Genomic DNA, 27,725 nt, shown 5'->3' with positions numbered 1-27,725 from the left:
AACATGTAACGTTGTTGTGGTTTTTGATTTTATAAGGTTAAGATAATCTTTTTTCTCTATAACTTATTTCGAAAGTAAATTCACCCACTTCTGCAGTGAGATGATCTTTTTTTAAATGTCTCCTCTCTTGCGCGACACTTGTAATTCCACATTTTTAGGATCGGCGCTTTGGTCTCCCAAGGACTCTGTTCTAGGCCGTTTCACATTAACGTTTTAGTAAATGCGAACCCGTTTGGATTGTACCAGAATTTGAGATTAAAGATCTGTGCGTACCCCTGGAAGTGCGCATTCTACACCAAATTGAACAGAATAAATAGAGGCTTTTGACGTTGTGCTTATAAACGCGCTAAGTTACGCACACCTAACGGTAAATCTTATGTCCAACAACTTGGGTGAACTAAAGTTTTGAAATTTAAACGTTCGTCAGTATCATTGTTATGAAACACAAAACAAATACCAGTAAATCAAATTTATTTGATAAACTCAGTTTGAACCATTAATCAAAACAAAACGATTTTAAAACATAATAAAACATATTTTCAACGTATTTCGGAAAGACAGAGAGAGCAATATGAAAGGAACGAGAATAGAAAGTATAACAGCACATAATAACAAACAAAACAATGACATTTGTTGGTACGATTGCGTATGGGCGTATGACATGTCAACTTTGGCTAATTTGTGGCATGCATCCAGTCATCTCCAGGTATTCCAATGGCGAGTTTTATCAGCTGCTGACCATTGTTAAATCAGAAGGTAAGTCTGAGAGAACTTCCAGCAGATTTACTTAAACGTGATCTGTGACGTGGTTTGTCGCCTGCCGCCCACGACTTGGACTTGACACGGAAGTGACGTAAGTCGTCCACGTGCTCCTGGTGCAACATGGGAACATAGATTTGGGGAAAGCACTGGTCCTGAAAGGAGAAAAACCACAATACATATTTAAATATTATTGGTGTGAATAGTTTAATAATTATATGTATGTCAAACATGAATATCTTAATATAAAATTAAATTATTATTTTTCTTAACTGTTTTATCTTTTAAGTCAAGAAAATGTGACCGGGTACAGCGTGCATTATCGTTCGCCTTGGAAATAAGAAACCAACGTCCACATGCTAAACAAATTTATACCAATAAAATATTAAATATAACACATACCTGGAACTGGTGATAAAACTCCTTGTATCCGCCTTCCAAGAGGTAAACCTCTGGGAAGTTCAGTTGTGGGTAAGAATCCTTGTTCGATTCACGATCCAGCGATCTAAGATGGCGGTACATCTTTGGGCCTCGTTCTGATGAGAACTCGCAGTGAAAAACGATCACGTGATTCTTTTCTGATGAGGTCATTGTCTCGTTCAGGAAGTTCCGGATGGAGTCCTTTGTGTAGAGATTAATGGCGCCCCGGATATGGCCTCCTTCAAACTCGTACGGGTATCTACAGTCAATGACGGTCAAGTGATCAATATGGTGGTCGTAGTCGCCATTCAGTACAGCTGACATCTGAAAAATATAGCATCATTTTCTGATGAGGATGTTGAGATGGCATTTTCTTTTCAAAATAATAATAACTAGCATTTTAAAATCTTACCTAGAAAATGAAAGCTTTCTATTGAAGAGGGGATTATAAGAAATTAATACATTTTGGATGTGAACGTAAAAAGGCATTTATCGCCTAAAATACCCTGTTATTCAGAACACTGATTTAAGCTTCTTTAGAAATTAAACAAAACTCACCGTTTCCGGCAAAATGGCCATGAGATCCTTGTGTTTGCCGGCCACGGTCGGGAGCCCGTTGTCCCGTGACCCATCTGCCACAAGGTCGGAGTTCGTCGACAGCCGTTCAACCGCCTGAATGACGTCACTCGTAGACGATCGGCTCTCATTTGTGATGACGTCATTGATTTGGGATGACTTCGGGTGGACCTCAGAAGTTCGGCGTCTTTTCTGATCATGGTAAACGTCATTGACGTCAATCCTACGTTTGTTGAAGTTCTTGTAGAAAATTTCCTCCAATGTTGTTTCCTCTGATTTCAGATCGTGGTCAACGGAAAGCTTCTTTCTCATGTTTCTGGAAAGTTAGCAATTTATTGTCATATCGGATTATCAATTTGGAGTGCTAGCAAAAAAAACAAGTTCATTTTATTGTTTACTGAAAAATTTCACAATGATGTTATGATAATAAACAACAATAAAATCAACTTACTGCGCTGCGAAGCGGCGGGCCAACGGTGACACGGAACAAAAATCCAAACTCTGTGGAGGCATTTTTGAAATTTCTATTAAAAGCAGTTCAGTCTAAGTAAGTTGTGTAAACGTAAACGTTTGGTAGAGATATGATGAAATTTGGAAGATCGGCTGTTTTATATACGATCTGAGTCAAAGGCGTTAAGATAATTCAGCTGTTCACTCAAGCACGATGATTGGAGCGGCGGACGCTCTGAGCCGCTCAAGTCAACGCTCATTTACCTACTGAACACCTCAAACGCGGTCCAATTAGCCGCTCATCAAACAATTAGTGTTAACCATTGACAATCTGATGAGTGATTATTGCTGGACAATATTGTTTGTCAGATTGTGATGAAACTTTTACAAGGTATTGGACCAAGAGCAATATTCATGGCGATGTTTAAGATGAAAGAGACTTTTAATGAGATAACATTAGTAGAATATTAGATTGTATCGATATAAACTTTATTGTCATTAGAAGATATGCAGACAGAAACCAGAAAATGACAATATGTATTGCTTTTTGCTTATATCATCTTTCAAAGTAATAGCAGTTTTATTAAGTTGGTAGAAAATGTCACAATTGAGGCGTTTATAAATACTAGTAATAGATTACGGCCAGTTATATGTGTTTTCAAATGTAGTAAGTGCAGCAGGATTTTGCACTCCCCCTACCCGCACAGAAAATGCACACAAAATGTTTGAAAAGTACGACAACTGCATTACACGATTATAAATTATTATTGAACTGTTTTCTTTTATAATTTTATTACTAAGATGTTTTTGTTGGTGTGTGTGTGTTTGTTGTTGCGATATTACAGGCCGAATATCACAAAAATACAAAGTCATATCTCAATCTCAACCAATTTTACTGTATATTATAAAAACTATCAAAATCGTATATGTTTTCACAACTTTTAAAATTGTGTTCTCTTATTGGCAATATTGATTCAAACTTTGATCAAGATTCCTAAAAACTTATTTCTACAGCATAAAATGTAATTAAGAACAACTCAATGCTGTTGAAAATTACCCCAACATATGCTTTTGTTATAGTATAAGTTATCTTTGAAACATTGACACAATGTTTTAATCGACACATTCTATGAGGTAATGTTCTTTTTTAAAAATAGTTAAAACATACAATAATGTGTAACATACGATGCTTTTATTCGGTTAAATGAGTTGAAACTAAAGTTCAGCGTTGACCTGAGTATTTTTTATGATATTGGAGCCAGGTGTTTAATATTGAAAACGCAAAGACTGTTCAATCGTCACTAACCCATCTCAAACTTGGCCCAATTAGCGGCTCATCAATCAGTTTGTGTTTGCCATCGTCACTCTGATGAGTGACTATTAATTGACAATATTGTTTGTCATATGGTGATAAAACTATTAAATGTAAAGGAACCTAGAGCAGTATTCATGGCGCCGGTACAGATGAAACAAATTCCTTTTGAAATTACATTTATTGAAATAACTGATCGTATATGAGATTCTCAAGTCAAAGTCAATGCCTTATTTATTCTATTTTATAGAACATTAAAACACGAAGCATTACTCGTTAATGAAAATGGTCTCACTGACCCTGTGAATATCTGGAATATGATAAAAGCATCAGTCATAAGACCAAGTTGTGATTTCTGATATTCTAATTGCCAGAACCTTTTGTGAAACATGTAACGTTGTTGTGGTTTTTGATTTTATAAGGTTAAGATAATCTTTTTTCTCTATAACTTATTTCGAAAGTAAATTCACCCACTTCTGCAGTGAGATGATCTTTTTTTAAATGTCTCCTCTCTTGCACGACACTTGTAATTCCACATTTTTAGGATCGGCGCTTTGGTCTCCCAAGGACTCTGTTCTAGGCCGTTTCACATTAACGTTTTAGTAAATGCGAACCCGTTTGGATTGTACCAGAATTTGAGATTAAAGATCTGTGCGTACCCCTGGAAGTGCGCATTCTACACCAAATTGAACAGAATAAATAGAGGCTTTTGACGTTGTGCTTATAAACGCGCTAAGTTACGCACACCTAACGGTAAGTCTTATGTCCAACAACTTGGGTGAACTAAAGTTTTGAAATTTAAACGTTCGTCAGTATCTTTGTTATGAAACACAAAACAAACACCAGTAAATCAAATTTATTTGATAAACTCAGTTTGAACCATTAATCAAAACAAAACGATTTTAAAACATAATAAAACATATTTTCAACGTATTTCGGAAAGACAGAGAGAGCAATATGAAAGGAACGAGAATAGAAAGTATAGCAGCACATAATAACAAAAAAAACAATGACATATGTTGGTACGATTGCGTATGGGCGTATGACATGTCAACTTTGGCTAATTTGTGGCATGCATCCAGTCATCTCCAGGTATTCCAATGGCGAGTTTTATCAGCTGCTGACCATTGTTAAATCAGAAGGTAAGTCTGAGAGAACTTCCAGCAGATTTACTTAAACGTGATCTGTGACGTGGTTTGTCGCCTGCCGCCCACGACTTGGACTTGACACGGAAGTGACGTAAGTCGTCCACGTGCTCCTGGTGCAACATGGGAACATAGATTTGGGGAAAGCACTGGTCCTGAAAGGAGAAAAACCACAATACATATTTAAATATTATTGGTGTGAATAGTTTAATAATTATATGTATGTCAAACATGAATATCTTAATATAAAATTAAATTATTATTTTTCTTAACTGTTTTATCTTTTAAGTCAAGAAAATGTGACCGGGTACAGCGTGCATTATCGTTCGCCTTGGAAATAAGAAACCAACGTCCACATGCTAAACAAATTTATACCAATAAAATATTAAATATAGCACATACCTGGAACTGGTGATAAAACTCCTTGTATCCGCCTTCCAAGAGGTAAACCTCTGGGAAGTTCAGTTGTGGGTAAGAATCCTTGTTCGATTCACGATCCAGCGATCTAAGATGGCGGTACATCTTTGGGCCTCGTTCTGATGAGAACTCGCAGTGAAAAACGATCACGTGATTCTTTTCTGATGAGGTCATTGTCTCGTTCAGGAAGTTCCGGATTGAGTCCTTTGTGTAGAGATTAATGGCGCCCCGGATATGGCCTCCTTCAAACTCGTACGGGTATCTACAGTCAATGACGGTCAAGTGATCAATATGGTGGTCGTAGTCGCCATTCAGTACAGCTGACATCTGAAAAATATAGCATCATTTTCTGATGAGGATGTTGAGATGGCATTTTCTTTTCAAAATAATAATAACTAGCATTTTAAAATCTTACCTAGAAAATGAAAGCTTTCTATTGAAGAGGGGATTATAAGAAATTAATACATTTTGGATGTGAACGTAAAAAGGCATTTATCGCCTAAAATACCCTGTTATTCAGAACACTGATTTAAGCTTCTTTAGAAATTAAACAAAACTCACCGTTTCCGGCAAAATGGCCATGAGATCCTTGTGTTTGCCGGCCACGGTCGGGAGCCCGTTGTCCCGTGACCCATCTGCCACAAGGTCGGAGTTCGTCGACAGCCGTTCAACCGCCTGAATGACGTCACTCGTAGACGGTCGGCTCTCATTTGTGATGACGTCATTGATTTGGGATGACTTCGGGTGGACCTCAGAAGTTCGGCGTCTTTTCTGATCATGGTAAACGTCATTGACGTCAATCCTACGTTTGTTGAAGTTCTTGTAGAAAATTTCCTCCAATGTTGTTTCCTCTGATTTCAGATCGTGGTCAACGGAAAGCTTCTTTCTCATGTTTCTGGAAAGTTAGCAATTTATTGTCATATCGGATTATCAATTTGGAGTGCTAGCAAAAAAAACAAGTTCATTTTATTGTTTACTGAAAAAATTCACAATGATGTTATGATAATAAACAACAATAAAATCAACTTACTGCGCTGCGAAGCGGCGGGCCAACGGTGACACGGAACAAAAATCCAAACTCTGTGGAGGCATTTTTGAAATTTCTATTAAAAGCAGTTCAGTCTAAGTAAGTTGTGTAAACGTAAACGTTTGGTAGAGATATGATGAAATTTGGAAGATCGGCTGTTTTATATACGATCTGAGTCAAAGGCGTTAAGATAATTCAGCTGTTCACTCAAGCACGATGATTGGAGCGGCGGACGCTCTGAGCCGCTCAAGTCAACGCTCATTTACCTACTGAACACCTCAAACGCGGTCCAATTAGCCGCTCATCAAACAATTAGTGTTAACCATTGACAATCTGATGAGTGATTATTGCTGGACAATATTGTTTGTCAGATTGTGATGAAACTTTTACAAGGTATTGGACCAAGAGCAATATTCATGGCGATGTTTAAGATGAAAGAGACTTTTAATGAGATAACATTAGTAGAATATTAGATTGTATCGATATAAACTTTATTGTCATTAGAAGATATGCAGACAGAAACCAGAAAATGACAATATGTATTGCTTTTTGCTTATATCATCTTTCAAAGTAATAGCAGTTTTATTAATTTGGTAGAAAATGTCACAATTTAGGCGTTTATAAATACTAGTAATAGATTACGGCCAGTTATATGTGTTTTCAAATGTAGTAAGTGCAGCAGGATTTTGCACTCCCCCTACCCGCACAGAAAATGCACACAAAATGTTTGAAAAGTACGACAACTGCATTACACGATTATAAATTATTATTGAACTGTTTTCTTTTATAATTTTATTACTAAGATGTTTTTGTTGGTGTGTGTGTGTTTGTTGTTGCGATATTACAGGCCGAATATCACAAAAATACAAAGTCATATCTCAATCTCAACCAATTTTACTGTATATTATAAAAACTATCAAAATCGTATATGTTTTCACAACTTTTAAAATTGTGTTCTCTTATTGGCAATATTGATTCAAACTTTGGTCAAGATTCCTAAAAACTTATTTCTACAGCATAAAATGTAATTAAGAACAACTCAATGCTGTTGAAAATTACCCCAACATATGCTTTTGTTATAGTATAAGTTATCTTTGAAACATTGACACAATGTTTTAATCGACACATTCTATGAGGTAATGTTCTTTTTTAAAAATAGTTAAAACATACAATAATGTGTAACATACGATGCTTTTATTCGGTTAAATGAGTTGAAACTAAAGTTCAGCGTTGACCTGAGTATTTTTTATGATATTGGAGCCAGGTGTTTAATATTGAAAACGCAAAGACTGTTCAATCGTCACTAACCCATCTCAAACTTGGCCCAATTAGCGGCTCATCAATCAGTTTGTGTTTGCCATCGTCACTCTGATGAGTGACTATTAATTGACAATATTGTTTGTCATATGGTGATAAAACTATTAAATGTAAAGGAACCTAGAGCAGTATTCATGGCGCCGGTACAGATGAAACAAATTCCTTTTGAAATTACATTTATTGAAATAACTGATCGTATATGAGATTCTCAAGTCAAAGTCAATGCCTTATTTATTCTATTTTATAGAACATTAAAACACGAAGCATTACTCGTTAATGAAAATGGTCTCACCGACCCTGTGAATATCTGGAATATGATAAAAGCATCAGTCATAAGACCAAGTTGTGATTTCTGATATTCTAATTGCCAGAACCTTTTGTGAAACATGTAACGTTGTTGTGGTTTTTGATTTTATAAGGTTAAGATAATCTTTTTTCTCTATAACTTATTTCGAAAGTAAATTCACCCACTTCTGCAGTGAGATGATCTTTTTTTAAATGTCTCCTCTCTTGCACGACACTTGTTATTCCACATTTTTAGGATCGGCGCTTTGGTCTCCCAAGGACTCTGTTCTAGGCCGTTTCACATTAACGTTTTAGTAAATGCGAACCCGTTTGGATTGTACCAGAATTTGAGATTAAAGATCTGTGCGTACCCCTGGAAGTGCGCATTCTACACCAAATTGAACAGAATAAATAGAGGCTTTTGACGTTGTGCTTATAAACGCGCTAAGTTACGCACACCTAACGGTAAGTCTTATGTCCAACAACTTGGGTGAACTAAAGTTTTGAAATTTAAACGTTCGTCAGTATCTTTGTTATGAAACACAAAACAAACACCAGTAAATCAAATTTATTTGATAAACTCAGTTTGAACCATTAATCAAAACAAAACGATTTTAAAACATAATAAAACATATTTTCAACGTATTTCGGAAAGACAGAGAGAGCAATATGAAAGGAACGAGAATAGAAAGTATAGCAGCACATAATAACAAAAAAAACAATGACATATGTTGGTACGATTGCGTATGGGCGTATGACATGTCAACTTTGGCTAATTTGTGGCATGCATCCAGTCATCTCCAGGTATTCCAATGGCGAGTTTTATCAGCTGCTGACCATTGTTAAATCAGAAGGTAAGTCTGAGAGAACTTCCAGCAGATTTACTTAAACGTGATCTGTGACGTGGTTTGTCGCCTGCCGCCCACGACTTGGACTTGACACGGAAGTGACGTAAGTCGTCCACGTGCTCCTGGTGCAACATGGGAACATAGATTTGGGGAAAGCACTGGTCCTGAAAGGAGAAAAACCACAATACATATTTAAATATTATTGGTGTGAATAGTTTAATAATTATATGTATGTCAAACATGAATATCTTAATATAAAATTAAATTATTATTTTTCTTAACTGTTTTATCTTTTAAGTCAAGAAAATGTGACCGGGTACAGCGTGCATTATCGTTCGCCTTGGAAATAAGAAACCAACGTCCACATGCTAAACAAATTTATACCAATAAAATATTAAATATAGCACATACCTGGAACTGGTGATAAAACTCCTTGTATCCGCCTTCCAAGAGGTAAACCTCTGGGAAGTTCAGTTGTGGGTAAGAATCCTTGTTCGATTCACGATCCAGCGATCTAAGATGGCGGTACATCTTTGGGCCTCGTTCTGATGAGAACTCGCAGTGAAAAACGATCACGTGATTCTTTTCTGATGAGGTCATTGTCTCGTTCAGGAAGTTCCGGATTGAGTCCTTTGTGTAGAGATTAATGGCGCCCCGGATATGGCCTCCTTCAAACTCGTACGGGTATCTACAGTCAATGACGGTCAAGTGATCAATATGGTGGTCGTAGTCGCCATTCAGTACAGCTGACATCTGAAAAATATAGCATCATTTTCTGATGAGGATGTTGAGATGGCATTTTCTTTTCAAAATAGTAATAACTAGCATTTTAAAATCTTACCTAGAAAATGAAAGCTTTCTATTGAAGAGGGGATTATAAGAAATTAATACATTTTGGATGTGAACGTAAAAAGGCATTTATCGCCTAAAATACCCTGTTATTCAGAACACTGATTTAAGCTTCTTTAGAAATTAAACAAAACTCACCGTTTCCGGCAAAATGGCCATGAGATCCTTGTGTTTGCCGGCCACGGTCGGGAGCCCGTTGTCCCGTGACCCATCTGCCACAAGGTCGGAGTTCGTCGACAGCCGTTCAACCGCCTGAATGACGTCACTCGTAGACGGTCGGCTCTCATTTGTGATGACGTCATTGATTTGGGATGACTTCGGGTGGACCTCAGAAGTTCGGCGTCTTTTCTGATCATGGTAAACGTCATTGACGTCAATCCTACGTTTGTTGAAGTTCTTGTAGAAAATTTCCTCCAATGTTGTTTCCTCTGATTTCAGATCGTGGTCAACGGAAAGCTTCTTTCTCATGTTTCTGGAAAGTTAGCAATTTATTGTCATATCGGATTATCAATTTGGAGTGCTAGCAAAAAAAAACAAGTTCATTTTATTGTTTACTGAAAAATTTCACAATGATGTTATGATAATAAACAACAATAAAATCAACTTACTGCGCTGCGAAGCGGCGGGCCAACGGTGACACGGAACAAAAATCCAAACTCTGTGGAGGCATTTTTGAAATTTCTATTAAAAGCAGTTCAGTCTAAGTAAGTTGTGTAAACGTAAACGTTTGGTAGAGATATGATGAAATTTGGAAGATCGGCTGTTTTATATACGATCTGAGTCAAAGGCGTTAAGATAATTCAGCTGTTCACTCAAGCACGATGATTGGAGCGGCGGACGCTCTGAGCCGCTCAAGTCAACGCTCATTTACCTACTGAACACCTCAAACGCGGTCCAATTAGCCGCTCATCAAACAATTAGTGTTAACCATTGACAATCTGATGAGTGATTATTGCTGGACAATATTGTTTGTCAGATTGTGATGAAACTTTTACAAGGTATTGGACCAAGAGCAATATTCATGGCGATGTTTAAGATGAAAGAGACTTTTAATGAGATAACATTAGTAGAATATTAGATTGTATCGATATAAACTTTATTGTCATTAGAAGATATGCAGACAGAAACCAGAAAATGACAATATGTATTGCTTTTTGCTTATATCATCTTTCAAAGTAATAGCAGTTTTATTAATTTGGTAGAAAATGTCACAATTTAGGCGTTTATAAATACTAGTAATAGATTACGGCCAGTTATATGTGTTTTCAAATGTAGTAAGTGCAGCAGGATTTTGCACCCCCCCCCCCCCTACCCGCACAGAAAATGCACACAAAATGTTTGAAAAGTACGACAACTGCATTACACGATTATAAATTATTATTGAACTGTTTTCTTTTATAATTTTATTACTAAGATGTTTTTGTTGGTGTGTGTGTGTTTGTTGTTGCGATATTACAGGCCGAATATCACAAAAATACAAAGTCATATCTCAATCTCAACCAATTTTACTGTATATTATAAAAACTATCAAAATCGTATATGTTTTCACAACTTTTAAAATTGTGTTCTCTTATTGGCAATATTGATTCAAACTTTGGTCAAGATTCCTAAGAACTTTTTTCTACAGCATAAAATGTAATTAAGAACAACTCAATGCTGTTGAAAATTACCCCAACATATGCTTTTGTTATAGTATAAGTTATCTTTGAAACATTGACACAATGTTTTAATCGACACATTCTATGAGGTAATGTTCTTTTTTAAAAATAGTTTAAACATACAATAATGTGTAACATACGATGCTTTTATTCGGTTAAATGAGTTGAAACTAAAGTTCAGCGTTGACCTGAGTATTTTTTATGATATTGGAGCCAGGTGTTTAATATTGAAAACGCAAAGACTGTTCAATCGTCACTAACCCATCTCAAACTTGGCCCAATTAGCGGCTCATCAATCAGTTTGTGTTTGCCATCGTCACTCTGATGAGTGACTATTAATTGACAATATTGTTTGTCATATGGTGATAAAACTATTAAATGTAAAGGAACCTAGAGCAGTATTCATGGCGCCGGTACAGATGAAACAAATTCCTTTTGAAATTACATTTATTGAAATAACTGATCGTATATGAGATTCTCAAGTCAAAGTCAATGCCTTATTTATTCTATTTTATAGAACATTAAAACACGAAGCATTACTCGTTAATGAAAATGGTCTCACCGACCCTGTGAATGTCTGGAATATGATAAAAGCATCAGTCATAAGACCAAGTTGTGATTTCTGATATTCTAATTGCCAGAACCTTTTGTGAAACATGTAACGTTGTTGTGGTTTTTGATTTTATAAGGTTAAGATAATCTTTTTTCTCTATAACTTATTTCGAAAGTAAATTCACCCACTTCTGCAGTGAGATGATCTTTTTTTAAATGTCTCCTCTCTTGCGCGACACTTGTAATTGCACATTTTTAGGATCGGCGCTTTGGTCTCCCAAGGACTCTGTTCTAGGCCGTTTCACATTAACGTTTTAGTAAATGCGAACCCGTTTGGATTGTACCAGAATTTGAGATTAAAGATCTGTGCGTACCCCTGGAAGTGCGCATTCTACACCAAATTGAACAGAATAAATAGAGGCTTTTGACGTTGTGCTTATAAACGCGCTAAGTTACGCACACCTAACGGTAAATCTTATGTCCAACAACTTGGGTGAACTAAAGTTTTGAAATTTAAACGTTCGTCAGTATCATTGTTATGAAACACAAAACAAATACCAGTAAATCAAATTTATTTGATAAACTCAGTTTGAACCATTAATCAAAACAAAACGATTTTAAAACATAATAAAACATATTTTCAACGTATTTCGGAAAGACAGAGAGAGCAATATGAAAGGAACGAGAATAGAAAGTATAACAGCACATAATAACAAACAAAACAATGACATTTGTTGGTACGATTGCGTATGGGCGTATGACATGTCAACTTTGGCTAATTTGTGGCATGCATCCAGTCATCTCCAGGTATTCCAATGGCGAGTTTTATCAGCTGCTGACCATTGTTAAATCAGAAGGTAAGTCTGAGAGAACTTCCAGCAGATTTACTTAAACGTGATCTGTGACGTGGTTTGTCGCCTGCCGCCCATTATCGTTCGCCTTGGAAATAAGAAACCAACGTCCACATGCTAAACAAATTTATACCAATAAAATATTAAATATAGCACATACCTGGAACTGGTGATAAAACTCCTTGTATCCGCCTTCCAAGAGGTAAACCTCTGGGAAGTTCAGTTGTGGGTAAGAATCCTTGTTCGATTCACGATCCAGCGATCTAAGATGGCGGTACATCTTTGGGCCTCGTTCTGATGAGAACTCGCAGTGAAAAACGATCACGTGATTCTTTTCTGATGAGGTCATTGTCTCGTTCAGGAAGTTCCGGATTGAGTCCTTTGTGTAGAGATTAATGGCGCCCCGGATATGGCCTCCTTCAAACTCGTACGGGTATCTACAGTCAATGACGGTCAAGTGATCAATATGGTGGTCGTAGTCGCCATTCAGTACAGCTGACATCTGAAAAATATAGCATCATTTTCTGATGAGGATGTTGAGATGGCATTTTCTTTTCAAAATAATAATAACTAGCATTTTAAAATCTTACCTAGAAAATGAAAGCTTTCTATTGAAGAGGGGATTATAAGAAATTAATACATTTTGGATGTGAACGTAAAAAGGCATTTATCGCCTAAAATACCCTGTTATTCAGAACACTGATTTAAGCTTCTTTAGAAATTAAACAAAACTCACCGTTTCCGGCAAAATGGCCATGAGATCCTTGTGTTTGCCGGCCACGGTCGGGAGCCCGTTGTCCCGTGACCCATCTGCCACAAGGTCGGAGTTCGTCGACAGCCGTTCAACCGCCTGAATGACGTCACTCGTAGACGGTCGGCTCTCATTTGTGATGACGTCATTGATTTGGGATGACTTCGGGTGGACCTCAGAAGTTCGGCGTCTTTTCTGATCATGGTAAACGTCATTGACGTCAATCCTACGTTTGTTGAAGTTCTTGTAGAAAATTTCCTCCAATGTTGTTTCCTCTGATTTCAGATCGTGGTCAACGGAAAGCTTCTTTCTCATGTTTCTGGAAAGTTAGCAATTTATTGTCATATCGGATTATCAATTTGGAGTGCTAGCAAAAAAAACAAGTTCATTTTATTGTTTACTGAAAAAATTCACAATGATGTTATGATAATAAACAACAATAAAATCAACTTACTGCGCTGCGAAGCGGCGGGCCAACGGTGACACGGAACAAAAATCCAAACTCTGTGGAGGCATTTTTGAAATTTCTATTAAAAGCAGTTCAGTCTAAGTAAGTTGTGTAAACGTAAACGTTTGGTAGAGATATGATGAAATTTGGAAGATCGGCTGTTTTATATACGATCTGAGTCAAAGGCGTTAAGATAATTCAGCTGTTCACTCAAGCACGATGATTGGAGCGGCGGACGCTCTGAGCCGCTCAAGTCAACGCTCATTTACCTACTGAACACCTCAAACGCGGTCCAATTAGCCGCTCATCAAACAATTAGTGTTAACCATTGACAATCTGATGAGTGATTATTGCTGGACAATATTGTTTGTCAGATTGTGATGAAACTTTTACAAGGTATTGGACCAAGAGCAATATTCATGGCGATGTTTAAGATGAAAGAGACTTTTAATGAGATAACATTAGTAGAATATTAGATTGTATCGATATAAACTTTATTGTCATTAGAAGATATGCAGACAGAAACCAGAAAATGACAATATGTATTGCTTTTTGCTTATATCATCTTTCAAAGTAATAGCAGTTTTATTAATTTGGTAGAAAATGTCACAATTTAGGCGTTTATAAATACTAGTAATAGATTACGGCCAGTTATATGTGTTTTCAAATGTAGTAAGTGCAGCAGGATTTTGCACTCCCCCTACCCGCACAGAAAATGCACACAAAATGTTTGAAAAGTACGACAACTGCATTACACGATTATAAATTATTATTGAACTGTTTTCTTTTATAATTTTATTACTAAGATGTTTTTGTTGGTGTGTGTGTGTTTGTTGTTGCGATATTACAGGCCGAATATCACAAAAATACAAAGTCATATCTCAATCTCAACCAATTTTACTGTATATTATAAAAACTATCAAAATCGTATATGTTTTCACAACTTTTAAAATTGTGTTCTCTTATTGGCAATATTGATTCAAACTTTGGTCAAGATTCCTAAAAACTTATTTCTACAGCATAAAATGTAATTAAGAACAACTCAATGCTGTTGAAAATTACCCCAACATATGCTTTTGTTATAGTATAAGTTATCTTTGAAACATTGACACAATGTTTTAATCGACACATTCTATGAGGTAATGTTCTTTTTTAAAAATAGTTAAAACATACAATAATGTGTAACATACGATGCTTTTATTCGGTTAAATGAGTTGAAACTAAAGTTCAGCGTTGACCTGAGTATTTTTTATGATATTGGAGCCAGGTGTTTAATATTGAAAACGCAAAGACTGTTCAATCGTCACTAACCCATCTCAAACTTGGCCCAATTAGCGGCTCATCAATCAGTTTGTGTTTGCCATCGTCACTCTGATGAGTGACTATTAATTGACAATATTGTTTGTCATATGGTGATAAAACTATTAAATGTAAAGGAACCTAGAGCAGTATTCATGGCGCCGGTACAGATGAAACAAATTCCTTTTGAAATTACATTTATTGAAATAACTGATCGTATATGAGATTCTCAAGTCAAAGTCAATGCCTTATTTATTCTATTTTATAGAACATTAAAACACGAAGCATTACTCGTTAATGAAAATGGTCTCACCGACCCTGTGAATATCTGGAATATGATAAAAGCATCAGTCATAAGACCAAGTTGTGATTTCTGATATTCTAATTGCCAGAACCTTTTGTGAAACATGTAACGTTGTTGTGGTTTTTGATTTTATAAGGTTAAGATAATCTTTTTTCTCTATAACTTATTTCGAAAGTAAATTCACCCACTTCTGCAGTGAGATGATCTTTTTTTAAATGTCTCCTCTCTTGCACGACACTTGTTATTCCACATTTTTAGGATCGGCGCTTTGGTCTCCCAAGGACTCTGTTCTAGGCCGTTTCACATTAACGTTTTAGTAAATGCGAACCCGTTTGGATTGTACCAGAATTTGAGATTAAAGATCTGTGCGTACCCCTGGAAGTGCGCATTCTACACCAAATTGAACAGAATAAATAGAGGCTTTTGACGTTGTGCTTATAAACGCGCTAAGTTACGCACACCTAACGGTAAGTCTTATGTCCAACAACTTGGGTGAACTAAAGTTTTGAAATTTAAACGTTCGTCAGTATCTTTGTTATGAAACACAAAACAAACACCAGTAAATCAAATTTATTTGATAAACTCAGTTTGAACCATTAATCAAAACAAAACGATTTTAAAACATAATAAAACATATTTTCAACGTATTTCGGAAAGACAGAGAGAGCAATATGAAAGGAACGAGAATAGAAAGTATAGCAGCACATAATAACAAAAAAAACAATGACATATGTTGGTACGATTGCGTATGGGCGTATGACATGTCAACTTTGGCTAATTTGTGGCATGCATCCAGTCATCTCCAGGTATTCCAATGGCGAGTTTTATCAGCTGCTGACCATTGTTAAATCAGAAGGTAAGTCTGAGAGAACTTCCAGCAGATTTACTTAAACGTGATCTGTGACGTGGTTTGTCGCCTGCCGCCCACGACTTGGACTTGACACGGAAGTGACGTAAGTCGTCCACGTGCTCCTGGTGCAACATGGGAACATAGATTTGGGGAAAGCACTGGTCCTGAAAGGAGAAAAACCACAATACATATTTAAATATTATTGGTGTGAATAGTTTAATAATTATATGTATGTCAAACATGAATATCTTAATATAAAATTAAATTATTATTTTTCTTAACTGTTTTATCTTTTAAGTCAAGAAAATGTGACCGGGTACAGCGTGCATTATCGTTCGCCTTGGAAATAAGAAACCAACGTCCACATGCTAAACAAATTTATACCAATAAAATATTAAATATAGCACATACCTGGAACTGGTGATAAAACTCCTTGTATCCGCCTTCCAAGAGGTAAACCTCTGGGAAGTTCAGTTGTGGGTAAGAATCCTTGTTCGATTCACGATCCAGCGATCTAAGATGGCGGTACATCTTTGGGCCTCGTTCTGATGAGAACTCGCAGTGAAAAACGATCACGTGATTCTTTTCTGATGAGGTCATTGTCTCGTTCAGGAAGTTCCGGATTGAGTCCTTTGTGTAGAGATTAATGGCGCCCCGGATATGGCCTCCTTCAAACTCGTACGGGTATCTACAGTCAATGACGGTCAAGTGATCAATATGGTGGTCGTAGTCGCCATTCAGTACATCTGACATCTGAAAAATATAGCATCATTTTCTGATGAGGATGTTGAGATGGCATTTTCTTTTCAAAATAGTAATAACTAGCATTTTAAAATCTTACCTAGAAAATGAAAGCTTTCTATTGAAGAGGGGATTATAAGAAATTAATACATTTTGGATGTGAACGTAAAAAGGCATTTATCGCCTAAAATACCCTGTTATTCAGAACACTGATTTAAGCTTCTTTAGAAATTAAACAAAACTCACCGTTTCCGGCAAAATGGCCATGAGATCCTTGTGTTTGCCGGCCACGGTCGGGAGCCCGTTGTCCCGTGACCCATCTGCCACAAGGTCGGAGTTCGTCGACAGCCGTTCAACCGCCTGAATGACGTCACTCGTAGACGGTCGGCTCTCATTTGTGATGACGTCATTGATTTGGGATGACTTCGGGTGGACCTCAGAAGTTCGGCGTCTTTTCTGATCATGGTAAACGTCATTGACGTCAATCCTACGTTTGTTGAAGTTCTTGTAGAAAATTTCCTCCAATGTTGTTTCCTCTGATTTCAGATCGTGGTCAACGGAAAGCTTCTTTCTCATGTTTCTGGAAAGTTAGCAATTTATTGTCATATCGGATTATCAATTTGGAGTGCTAGCAAAAAAAAACAAGTTCATTTTATTGTTTACTGAAAAATTTCACAATGATGTTATGATAATAAACAACAATAAAATCAACTTACTGCGCTGCGAAGCGGCGGGCCAACGGTGACACGGAACAAAAATCCAAACTCTGTGGAGGCATTTTTGAAATTTCTATTAAAAGCAGTTCAGTCTAAGTAAGTTGTGTAAACGTAAACGTTTGGTAGAGATATGATGAAATTTGGAAGATCGGCTGTTTTATATACGATCTGAGTCAAAGGCGTTAAGATAATTCAGCTGTTCACTCAAGCACGATGATTGGAGCGGCGGACGCTCTGAGCCGCTCAAGTCAACGCTCATTTACCTACTGAACACCTCAAACGCGGTCCAATTAGCCGCTCATCAAACAATTAGTGTTAACCATTGACAATCTGATGAGTGATTATTGCTGGACAATATTGTTTGTCAGATTGTGATGAAACTTTTACAAGGTATTGGACCAAGAGCAATATTCATGGCGATGTTTAAGATGAAAGAGACTTTTAATGAGATAACATTAGTAGAATATTAGATTGTATCGATATAAACTTTATTGTCATTAGAAGATATGCAGACAGAAACCAGAAAATGACAATATGTATTGCTTTTTGCTTATATCATCTTTCAAAGTAATAGCAGTTTTATTAATTTGGTAGAAAATGTCACAATTTAGGCGTTTATAAATACTAGTAATAGATTACGGCCAGTTATATGTGTTTTCAAATGTAGTAAGTGCAGCAGGATTTTGCACCCCCCCCCCCCCCTACCCGCACAGAAAATGCACACAAAATGTTTGAAAAGTACGACAACTGCATTACACGATTATAAATTATTATTGAACTGTTTTCTTTTATAATTTTATTACTAAGATGTTTTTGTTGGTGTGTGTGTGTTTGTTGTTGCGATATTACAGGCCGAATATCACAAAAATACAAAGTCATATCTCAATCTCAACCAATTTTACTGTATATTATAAAAACTATCAAAATCGTATATGTTTTCACAACTTTTAAAATTGTGTTCTCTTATTGGCAATATTGATTCAAACTTTGGTCAAGATTCCTAAGAACTTTTTTCTACAGCATAAAATGTAATTAAGAACAACTCAATGCTGTTGAAAATTACCCCAACATATGCTTTTGTTATAGTATAAGTTATCTTTGAAACATTGACACAATGTTTTAATCGACACATTCTATGAGGTAATGTTCTTTTTTAAAAATAGTTTAAACATACAATAATGTGTAACATACGATGCTTTTATTCGGTTAAATGAGTTGAAACTAAAGTTCAGCGTTGACCTGAGTATTTTTTATGATATTGGAGCCAGGTGTTTAATATTGAAAACGCAAAGACTGTTCAATCGTCACTAACCCATCTCAAACTTGGCCCAATTAGCGGCTCATCAATCAGTTTGTGTTTGCCATCGTCACTCTGATGAGTGACTATTAATTGACAATATTGTTTGTTATATGGTGATAAAACTATTAAATGTAAAGGAACCTAGAGCAGTATTCATGGCGCCGGTACAGATGAAACAAATTCCTTTTGAAATTACATTTATTGAAATAACTGATCGTATATGAGATTCTCAAGTCAAAGTCAATGCCTTATTTATTCTATTTTATAGAACATTAAAACACGAAGCATTACTCGTTAATGAAAATGGTCTCACCGACCCTGTGAATGTCTGGAATATGATAAAAGCATCAGTCATAAGACCAAGTTGTGATTTCTGATATTCTAATTGCCAGAACCTTTTGTGAAACATGTAACGTTGTTGTGGTTTTTGATTTTATAAGGTTAAGATAATCTTTTTTCTCTATAACTTATTTCGAAAGTAAATTCACCCACTTCTGCAGTGAGATGATCTTTTTTTAAATGTCTCCTCTCTTGCGCGACACTTGTAATTGCACATTTTTAGGATCGGCGCTTTGGTCTCCCAAGGACTCTGTTCTAGGCCGTTTCACATTAACGTTTTAGTAAATGCGAACCCGTTTGGATTGTACCAGAATTTGAGATTAAAGATCTGTGCGTACCCCTGGAAGTGCGCATTCTACACCAAATTGAACAGAATAAATAGAGGCTTTTGACGTTGTGCTTATAAACGCGCTAAGTTACGCACACCTAACGGTAAATCTTATGTCCAACAACTTGGGTGAACTAAAGTTTTGAAATTTAAACGTTCGTCAGTATCATTGTTATGAAACACAAAACAAATACCAGTAAATCAAATTTATTTGATAAACTCAGTTTGAACCATTAATCAAAACAAAACGATTTTAAAACATAATAAAACATATTTTCAACGTATTTCGGAAAGACAGAGAGAGCAATATGAAAGGAACGAGAATAGAAAGTATAACAGCACATAATAACAAACAAAACAATGACATTTGTTGGTACGATTGCGTATGGGCGTATGACATGTCAACTTTGGCTAATTTGTGGCATGCATCCAGTCATCTCCAGGTATTCCAATGGCGAGTTTTATCAGCTGCTGACCATTGTTAAATCAGAAGGTAAGTCTGAGAGAACTTCCAGCAGATTTACTTAAACGTGATCTGTGACGTGGTTTGTCGCCTGCCGCCCACGACTTGGACTTGACACGGAAGTGACGTAAGTCGTCCACGTGCTCCTGGTGCAACATGGGAACATAGATTTGGGGAAAGCACTGGTCCTGAAAGGAGAAAAAACCACAATACATATTTAAATATTATTGGTGTGAATAGTTTAATAATTATATGTATGTCAAACATGAATATCTTAATATAAAATTAAATTATAATTTTTCTTAACTGTTTTATCTTTTAAGTCAAGAAAATGTGACCGGGTACAGCGTGCATTATCGTTCGCCTTGGAAATAAGAAACCAACGTCCACATGCTAAACAAATTTATACCAATAAAATATTAAATATAGCACATACCTGGAACTGGTGATAAAACTCCTTGTATCCGCCTTCCAAGAGGTAAACCTCTGGGAAGTTCAGTTGTGGGTAAGAATCCTTGTTCGATTCACGATCCAGCGATCTAAGATGGCGGTACATCTTTGGGCCTCGTTCTGATGAGAACTCGCAGTGAAAAACGATCACGTGATTCTTTTCTGATGAGGTCATTGTCTCGTTCAGGAAGTTCCGGATTGAGTCCTTTGTGTAGAGATTAATGGCGCCCCGGATATGGCCTCCTTCAAACTCGTACGGGTATCTACAGTCAATGACGGTCAAGTGATCAATATGGTGGTCGTAGTCGCCATTCAGTACAGCTGACATCTGAAAAATATAGCATCATTTTCTGATGAGGATGTTGAGATGGCATTTTCTTTTCAAAATAATAATAACTAGCATTTTAAAATCTTACCTAGAAAATGAAAGCTTTCTATTGAAGAGGGGATTATAAGAAATTAATACATTTTGGATGTGAACGTAAAAAGGCATTTATCGCCTAAAATACCCTGTTATTCAGAACACTGATTTAAGCTTCTTTAGAAATTAAACAAAACTCACCGTTTCCGGCAAAATGGCCATGAGATCCTTGTGTTTGCCGGCCACGGTCGGGAGCCCGTTGTCCCGTGACCCATCTGCCACAAGGTCGGAGTTCGTCGACAGCCGTTCAACCGCCTGAATGACGTCACTCGTAGACGGTCGGCTCTCATTTGTGATGACGTCATTGATTTGGGATGACTTCGGGTGGACCTCAGAAGTTCGGCGTCTTTTCTGATCATGGTAAACGTCATTGACGTCAATCCTACGTTTGAGGTAATGTTCTTTTTTAAAAATAGTTAAAACATACAATAATGTGTAACATACGATGCTTTTATTCGGTAAAATGAGTTGAAACTAAAGTTCAGCGTTGACCTGAGTATTTTTTATGATATTGGAGCCAGGTGTTTAATATTGAAAACGCAAAGACTGTTCAATCGTCACTAACCCATCTCAAACTTGGCCCAATTAGCGGCTCATCAATCAGTTTGTGTTTGCCATCGTCACTCTGATGAGTGACTATTAATTGACAATATTGTTTGTCATATGGTGATAAAACTATTAAATGTAAAGGAACCTAGAGCAGTATTCATGGCGCCGGTACAGATGAAATAAATTCCTTTTGAAATTACATTTATTGAAATAACTGATCGTATATGAGATTCTCAAGTCAAAGTCAATGCCTTATTTATTCTATTTTATAGAACATTAAAACACGAAGCATTACTCGTTAATGAAAATGGTCTCACCGACCCTGTGAATGTCTGGAATATGATAAAAGCATCAGTCATAAGACCAAATTGTGATTTCTGATATTCTAATTGCCAGAACCTTTTGTGAAACATGTAACGTTGTTGTGGTTTTTGATTTTATAAGGTTAAGATAATCTTTTTTCTCCATAACTTATTTCGAAAGTAAATTCACCCACTTCTGCAGTGAGATGATCTTTTTTTAAATGTCTCCTCTCTTGCACGACACTTGTAATTCCACATTTTTAGGATCGGCGCTTTGGTCTCCCAAGGACTCTGTTCTAGGCCGTTTCACATTAACGTTTTAGTAAATGCGAACCCGTTTGGATTGTACCAGAATTTGAGATTAAAGATCTGTGCGTACCCCTGGAAGTGCGCATTCTACACCAAATTGAACAGAATAAATAGAGGCTTTTGACGTTGTGCTTATAAACGCGCTAAGTTACGCACACCTAACGGTAAATCTTATGTCCAACAACTTGGGTGAACTAAAGTTTTGAAATTTGAACGTTCGTCAGTATCATTGTTATGAAACACAAAACAAATACCAGTAAATCAAATTTATTTGATAAACTCAGTTTGAACCATTAATCAAAACAAAACGATTTTAAAACATAATAAAACATATTTTCAACGTATTTCGGAAAGACAGAGAGAGCAATATGAAAGGAACGAGAATAGAAAGTATAACAGCACATAATAACAAACAAAACAATGACATATGTTGGTACGATTGCGTATGGGCGTATGACATGTCAACTTTGGCTAATTTGTGGCATGCATCCAGTCATCTCCAGGTATTCCAATGGCGAGTTTTATCAGCTGCTGACCATTGTTAAATCAGAAGGTAAGTCTGAGAGAACTTCCAGCAGATTTACTTAAACGTGATCTGTGACGTGGTTTGTCGCCTGCCGCCCACGACTTGGACTTGACACGGAAGTGACGTAAGTCGTCCACGTGCTCCTGGTGCAACATGGGAACATAGATTTGGGGAAAGCACTGGTCCTGAAAGGAGAAAAACCACAATACATATTTAAATATTATTGGTGTGAATAGTTTAATAATTATATGTATGTCAAACATGAATATCTTAATATAAAATTAAATTATTATTTTTCTTAACTGTTTTATCTTTTAAGTCAAGAAAATGTGACCGGGTACAGCGTGCATTATCGTTCGCCTTGGAAATAAGAAACCAACGTCCACATGCTAAACAAATTTATACCAATAAAATATTAAATATAGCACATACCTGGAACTGGTGATAAAACTCCTTGTATCCGCCTTCCAAGAGGTAAACCTCTGGGAAGTTCAGTTGTGGGTAAGAATCCTTGTTCGATTCACGATCCAGCGATCTAAGATGGCGGTACATCTTTGGGCCTCGTTCTGATGAGAACTCGCAGTGAAAAACGATCACGTGATTCTTTTCTGATGAGGTCATTGTCTCGTTCAGGAAGTTCCGGATGGAGTCCTTTGTGTAGAGATTAATGGCGCCCCGGATATGGCCTCCTTCAAACTCGTACGGGTATCTACAGTCAATGACGGTCAAGTGATCAATATGGTGGTCGTAGTCGCCATTCAGTACAGCTGACATCTGAAAAATATAGCATCATTTTCTGATGAGGATGTTGAGATGGCATTTTCTTTTCAAAATAATAATAACTAGCATTTTAAAATCTTATCTAGAAAATGAAAGCTTTCTATTGAAGAGGGGATTATAAGAAATTAATACATTTTGGATGTGAACGTAAAAAGGCATTTATCGCCTAAAATACCCTGTTATTCAGAACACTGATTTAAGCTTCTTTAGAAATTAAACGAAACTCACCGTTTCCGGCAAAATGGCCATGAGATCCTTGTGTTTGCCGGCCACGGTCGGGAGCCTGTTGTCCCGTGACCCATCTGCCACAAGGTCGGAGTTCGTCGACAGCCGTTCAACCGCCTGAATGACGTCACTCGTAGACGATCGGCTCTCATTTGTGATGACGTCATTGATTTGGGATGACTTCGGGTGGACCTCAGAAGTTCGGCGTCTTTTCTGATCATGGTAAACGTCATTGACGTCAATCCTACGTTTGAGGTAATGTTCTTTTTTAAAAATAGTTAAAACATACAATAATGTGTAACATACGATGCTTTTATTCGGTAAAATGAGTTGAAACTAAAGTTCAGCGTTGACCTGAGTATTTTTTATGATATTGGAGCCAGGTGTTTAATATTGAAAACGCAAAGACTGTTCAATCGTCACTAACCCATCTCAAACTTGGCCCAATTAGCGGCTCATCAATCAGTTTGTGTTTGCCATCGTCACTCTGATGAGTGACTATTAATTGACAATATTGTTTGTCATATGGTGATAAAACTATTAAATGTAAAGGAACCTAGAGCAGTATTCATGGCGCCGGTACAGATGAAATAAATTCCTTTTGAAATTACATTTATTGAAATAACTGATCGTATATGAGATTCTCAAGTCAAAGTCAATGCCTTATTTATTCTATTTTATAGAACATTAAAACACGAAGCATTACTCGTTAATGAAAATGGTCTCACCGACCCTGTGAATGTCTGGAATATGATAAAAGCATCAGTCATAAGACCAAATTGTGATTTCTGATATTCTAATTGCCAGAACCTTTTGTGAAACATGTAACGTTGTTGTGGTTTTTGATTTTATAAGGTTAAGATAATCTTTTTTCTCCATAACTTATTTCGAAAGTAAATTCACCCACTTCTGCAGTGAGATGATCTTTTTTTAAATGTCTCCTCTCTTGCACGACACTTGTAATTCCACATTTTTAGGATCGGCGCTTTGGTCTCCCAAGGACTCTGTTCTAGGCCGTTTCACATTAACGTTTTAGTAAATGCGAACCCGTTTGGATTGTACCAGAATTTGAGATTAAAGATCTGTGCGTACCCCTGGAAGTGCGCATTCTACACCAAATTGAACAGAATAAATAGAGGCTTTTGACGTTGTGCTTATAAACGCGCTAAGTTACGCACACCTAACGGTAAATCTTATGTCCAACAACTTGGGTGAACTAAAGTTTTGAAATTTGAACGTTCGTCAGTATCATTGTTATGAAACACAAAACAAATACCAGTAAATCAAATTTATTTGATAAACTCAGTTTGAACCATTAATCAAAACAAAACGATTTTAAAACATAATAAAACATATTTTCAACGTATTTCGGAAAGACAGAGAGAGCAATATGAAAGGAACGAGAATAGAAAGTATAACAGCACATAATAACAAACAAAACAATGACATATGTTGGTACGATTGCGTATGGGCGTATGACATGTCAACTTTGGCTAATTTGTGGCATGCATCCAGTCATCTCCAGGTATTCCAATGGCGAGTTTTATCAGCTGCTGACCATTGTTAAATCAGAAGGTAAGTCTGAGAGAACTTCCAGCAGATTTACTTAAACGTGATCTGTGACGTGGTTTGTCGCCTGCCGCCCACGACTTGGACTTGACACGGAAGTGACGTAAGTCGTCCACGTGCTCCTGGTGCAACATGGGAACATAGATTTGGGGAAAGCACTGGTCCTGAAAGGAGAAAAACCACAATACATATTTAAATATTATTGGTGTGAATAGTTTAATAATTATATGTATGTCAAACATGAATATCTTAATATAAAATTAAATTATTATTTTTCTTAACTGTTTTATCTTTTAAGTCAAGAAAATGTGACCGGGTACAGCGTGCATTATCGTTCGCCTTGGAAATAAGAAACCAACGTCCACATGCTAAACAAATTTATACCAATAAAATATTAAATATAGCACATACCTGGAACTGGTGATAAAACTCCTTGTATCCGCCTTCCAAGAGGTAAACCTCTGGGAAGTTCAGTTGTGGGTAAGAATCCTTGTTCGATTCACGATCCAGCGATCTAAGATGGCGGTACATCTTTGGGCCTCGTTCTGATGAGAACTCGCAGTGAAAAACGATCACGTGATTCTTTTCTGATGAGGTCATTGTCTCGTTCAGGAAGTTCCGGATGGAGTCCTTTGTGTAGAGATTAATGGCGCCCCGGATATGGCCTCCTTCAAACTCGTACGGGTATCTACAGTCAATGACGGTCAAGTGATCAATATGGTGGTCGTAGTCGCCATTCAGTACAGCTGACATCTGAAAAATATAGCATCATTTTCTGATGAGGATGTTGAGATGGCATTTTCTTTTCAAAATAATAATAACTAGCATTTTAAAATCTTATCTAGAAAATGAAAGCTTTCTATTGAAGAGGGGATTATAAGAAATTAATACATTTTGGATGTGAACGTAAAAAGGCATTTATCGCCTAAAATACCCTGTTATTCAGAACACTGATTTAAGCTTCTTTAGAAATTAAACGAAACTCACCGTTTCCGGCAAAATGGCCATGAGATCCTTGTGTTTGCCGGCCACGGTCGGGAGCCCGTTGTCCCGTGACCCATCTGCCACAAGGTCGGAGTTCGTCGACAGCCGTTCAACCGCCTGAATGACGTCACTCGTAGACGATCGGCTCTCATTTGTGATGACGTCATTGATTTGGGATGACTTCGGGTGGACCTCAGAAGTTCGGCGTCTTTTCTGATCATGGTAAACGTCATTGACGTCAATCCTACGTTTGTTGAAGTTCTTGTAGAAAATTTCCTCCAATGTTGTTTCCTCTGATTTCAGATCGTGGTCAACGGAAAGCTTCTTTCTCATGTTTCTGGAAAGTTAGCAATTTATTGTCATATCGGATAATCAATTTGGAGTGCTAGCAAAAAAAACAAGTTCATTTTATTGTTTACTGAAAAATTTCACAATGATAATAAACAACAATAAAATCAACTTACTGCGCTGCGAAGCGGCGGGCCAACGGTGACACGGAACAAAAATCCAAACTCTGTGGAGGCATTTTTGAAATTTCTATTAAAGCAGTTCAGTCTAAGTAAGTTGTGTAATCGTAAACGTTTGGTAGAGATATGATGAAATTTGGAAGATCGGCTGTTTTATATACGATCTGAGTCAAAGGCGTTAAGATAATTCAGCTGTTCACTCAAGCACGATGATTGGAGCGGCGGACGCTCTGAGCCGCTCAAGTCAACGCTCATTTACCTACTGAACACCTCAAACGCGGTCCAATTAGCCGCTCATCAAACAATTAGTGTTAACCATTGACAATCTGATGAGTGATTATTGCTGGACAATATTGTTTGTCAGATTGTGATGAAACTTTTACAAGGTATTGGACCAAGAGCAATATTCATGGCGATGTTTCAGATGAAAGAGACTTTTAATGAGATAACATAAGTAGAATATTAGATTGTATCGATATAAACTTTATTGTCATTAGAAGATATGCAGACAGAAACCAGAAAATGACAATATGTATTGCTTTTTGCTAATATCATCTTTCAAAGTAATAGCAGTTTTATTAAGTTTGTAGAAAATGTCACAATTGAGTCGTTTATAAATAATAGATTACGGCCAGTTATATGTGTTTTCAAATGTAGTAAGTAAGCCTAATATTAGAACGAAAAGTTGAGTATCACATCGTATAATTTTGAATTAAGTGCAGCAGGATTTTGCACTCCCCCTACCCGCACAGAAAATGCACACAAAATGTTTGAACAGTACGACAACTGCATTACACGATTATAAATTATTATTGAACTGTTTTCTTTTATAATTTTATTACTAAGATGTTTTTGTTGTTGTGTGTGTTTTTGTTGTTGCGATATTACAGTCCGAATATCACAAAAATACAAAGTCATATCTCAATCTCAACCAATTTTACTGTATATTATAAAAACTATCAAAATCGTATATGTTTTCACAACTTTTAAAATTGTGTTCTCTTATTGACAATATTGATTCAAACTTTGGTCAAGATTCCTAAGAACTTTTTTCTACAACATACAATGTAACTAAGAACAACTCAATGCTGTTGAAAATTACCCCAACATATGCTTTTGTTATAGTATAAGTTATCTT

The 27,725-nt window shown here is 36.7% G+C and overlaps 6 protein-coding genes across 6 annotated transcripts; all 6 read right to left on the bottom strand.

Annotated features, from left to right (window-relative positions):
* Nucleotides 1-749: 749 nt before the first annotated feature.
* LOC128246052 (M-phase inducer phosphatase 1-like) lies at nucleotides 750-2,067 on the bottom strand. The gene is made up of 3 exons (XM_052964260.1): nucleotides 1,738-2,067; nucleotides 1,162-1,503; nucleotides 750-914 (listed from the first exon to the last, which is right to left on the bottom strand). Exons 1-3 carry the CDS (start codon nucleotides 2,065-2,067, stop codon nucleotides 750-752), a joined length of 837 nt encoding a protein of 278 aa, XP_052820220.1.
* Nucleotides 2,068-4,652: 2,585 nt separating this feature from the next.
* Nucleotides 4,653-5,970, bottom strand: LOC128246050 (M-phase inducer phosphatase 1-like). Its single transcript, XM_052964259.1, has 3 exons — nucleotides 5,641-5,970; nucleotides 5,065-5,406; nucleotides 4,653-4,817 (listed from the first exon to the last, which is right to left on the bottom strand). Exons 1-3 carry the CDS (start codon nucleotides 5,968-5,970, stop codon nucleotides 4,653-4,655), a joined length of 837 nt encoding a protein of 278 aa, XP_052820219.1.
* Nucleotides 5,971-16,117: 10,147 nt separating this feature from the next.
* LOC128246049 (M-phase inducer phosphatase 1-like) lies at nucleotides 16,118-17,435 on the bottom strand. Its single transcript, XM_052964258.1, has 3 exons — nucleotides 17,106-17,435; nucleotides 16,530-16,871; nucleotides 16,118-16,282 (listed from the first exon to the last, which is right to left on the bottom strand). The coding sequence occupies exons 1-3, from the start codon at nucleotides 17,433-17,435 to the stop codon at nucleotides 16,118-16,120; spliced, it is 837 nt and encodes a 278-aa protein (XP_052820218.1).
* A 2,593-nt stretch (nucleotides 17,436-20,028) lies between these two features.
* LOC128246048 (M-phase inducer phosphatase 1-like) lies at nucleotides 20,029-21,985 on the bottom strand. Its single transcript, XM_052964257.1, has 4 exons — nucleotides 21,922-21,985; nucleotides 21,018-21,277; nucleotides 20,442-20,783; nucleotides 20,029-20,193 (listed from the first exon to the last, which is right to left on the bottom strand). The coding sequence occupies exons 1-4, from the start codon at nucleotides 21,983-21,985 to the stop codon at nucleotides 20,029-20,031; spliced, it is 831 nt and encodes a 276-aa protein (XP_052820217.1).
* A 597-nt stretch (nucleotides 21,986-22,582) lies between these two features.
* LOC128246047 (M-phase inducer phosphatase 1-like) lies at nucleotides 22,583-24,538 on the bottom strand. Its single transcript, XM_052964256.1, has 4 exons — nucleotides 24,475-24,538; nucleotides 23,571-23,830; nucleotides 22,995-23,336; nucleotides 22,583-22,747 (listed from the first exon to the last, which is right to left on the bottom strand). Exons 1-4 carry the CDS (start codon nucleotides 24,536-24,538, stop codon nucleotides 22,583-22,585), a joined length of 831 nt encoding a protein of 276 aa, XP_052820216.1.
* A 597-nt stretch (nucleotides 24,539-25,135) lies between these two features.
* On the bottom strand, nucleotides 25,136-26,453 carry LOC128246046 (M-phase inducer phosphatase 1-like). Its single transcript, XM_052964255.1, has 3 exons — nucleotides 26,124-26,453; nucleotides 25,548-25,889; nucleotides 25,136-25,300 (listed from the first exon to the last, which is right to left on the bottom strand). Exons 1-3 carry the CDS (start codon nucleotides 26,451-26,453, stop codon nucleotides 25,136-25,138), a joined length of 837 nt encoding a protein of 278 aa, XP_052820215.1.
* Nucleotides 26,454-27,725: the final 1,272 nt, after the last annotated feature.

This window comes from Mya arenaria, chromosome 9 (assembly GCF_026914265.1).
Source record: "Mya arenaria isolate MELC-2E11 chromosome 9, ASM2691426v1".
NCBI lineage: Eukaryota > Metazoa > Mollusca > Bivalvia > Myida > Myidae > Mya > Mya arenaria.
Note: the sequence above shows the minus strand (reverse complement) of the source record. Positions and strands in the feature narration are given on the sequence as shown.

What these genes read in the sequence shown, in the direction of transcription:
- LOC128246046 (XM_052964255.1), bottom strand. Translation starts at nt 26,453, where the DNA reads ATGAGAAAGAAGCTTTCCGTTGACCACGATCTGAAATCAGAGGAAACA. An exon ending in TGGCCATTTTGCCGGAAACG is followed by an intron (nt 25,890 to 26,123) that starts GTGAGTTTCGTT and finishes TATATTTTTCAG; the next exon opens with ATGTCAGCTGTACTGAATGG. An exon ending in AGTTTTATCACCAGTTCCAG is followed by an intron (nt 25,301 to 25,547) that starts GTATGTGCTATA and finishes TTCTCCTTTCAG; the next exon opens with GACCAGTGCTTTCCCCAAAT.
- LOC128246050 (XM_052964259.1), bottom strand. Translation starts at nt 5,970, where the DNA reads ATGAGAAAGAAGCTTTCCGTTGACCACGATCTGAAATCAGAGGAAACA. An exon ending in TGGCCATTTTGCCGGAAACG is followed by an intron (nt 5,407 to 5,640) that starts GTGAGTTTTGTT and finishes TATATTTTTCAG; the next exon opens with ATGTCAGCTGTACTGAATGG. An exon ending in AGTTTTATCACCAGTTCCAG is followed by an intron (nt 4,818 to 5,064) that starts GTATGTGCTATA and finishes TTCTCCTTTCAG; the next exon opens with GACCAGTGCTTTCCCCAAAT.
- LOC128246052 (XM_052964260.1), bottom strand. Translation starts at nt 2,067, where the DNA reads ATGAGAAAGAAGCTTTCCGTTGACCACGATCTGAAATCAGAGGAAACA. An exon ending in TGGCCATTTTGCCGGAAACG is followed by an intron (nt 1,504 to 1,737) that starts GTGAGTTTTGTT and finishes TATATTTTTCAG; the next exon opens with ATGTCAGCTGTACTGAATGG. An exon ending in AGTTTTATCACCAGTTCCAG is followed by an intron (nt 915 to 1,161) that starts GTATGTGTTATA and finishes TTCTCCTTTCAG; the next exon opens with GACCAGTGCTTTCCCCAAAT.
- LOC128246049 (XM_052964258.1), bottom strand. Translation starts at nt 17,435, where the DNA reads ATGAGAAAGAAGCTTTCCGTTGACCACGATCTGAAATCAGAGGAAACA. An exon ending in TGGCCATTTTGCCGGAAACG is followed by an intron (nt 16,872 to 17,105) that starts GTGAGTTTTGTT and finishes TATATTTTTCAG; the next exon opens with ATGTCAGATGTACTGAATGG. An exon ending in AGTTTTATCACCAGTTCCAG is followed by an intron (nt 16,283 to 16,529) that starts GTATGTGCTATA and finishes TTCTCCTTTCAG; the next exon opens with GACCAGTGCTTTCCCCAAAT.
- LOC128246047 (XM_052964256.1), bottom strand. Translation starts at nt 24,538, where the DNA reads ATGTGGAATTACAAGTGTCGTGCAAGAGAGGAGACATTTAAAAAAAGA. An exon ending in TGGCCATTTTGCCGGAAACG is followed by an intron (nt 23,337 to 23,570) that starts GTGAGTTTCGTT and finishes TATATTTTTCAG; the next exon opens with ATGTCAGCTGTACTGAATGG. An exon ending in AGTTTTATCACCAGTTCCAG is followed by an intron (nt 22,748 to 22,994) that starts GTATGTGCTATA and finishes TTCTCCTTTCAG; the next exon opens with GACCAGTGCTTTCCCCAAAT.
- LOC128246048 (XM_052964257.1), bottom strand. Translation starts at nt 21,985, where the DNA reads ATGTGGAATTACAAGTGTCGTGCAAGAGAGGAGACATTTAAAAAAAGA. An exon ending in TGGCCATTTTGCCGGAAACG is followed by an intron (nt 20,784 to 21,017) that starts GTGAGTTTTGTT and finishes TATATTTTTCAG; the next exon opens with ATGTCAGCTGTACTGAATGG. An exon ending in AGTTTTATCACCAGTTCCAG is followed by an intron (nt 20,194 to 20,441) that starts GTATGTGCTATA and finishes TTCTCCTTTCAG; the next exon opens with GACCAGTGCTTTCCCCAAAT.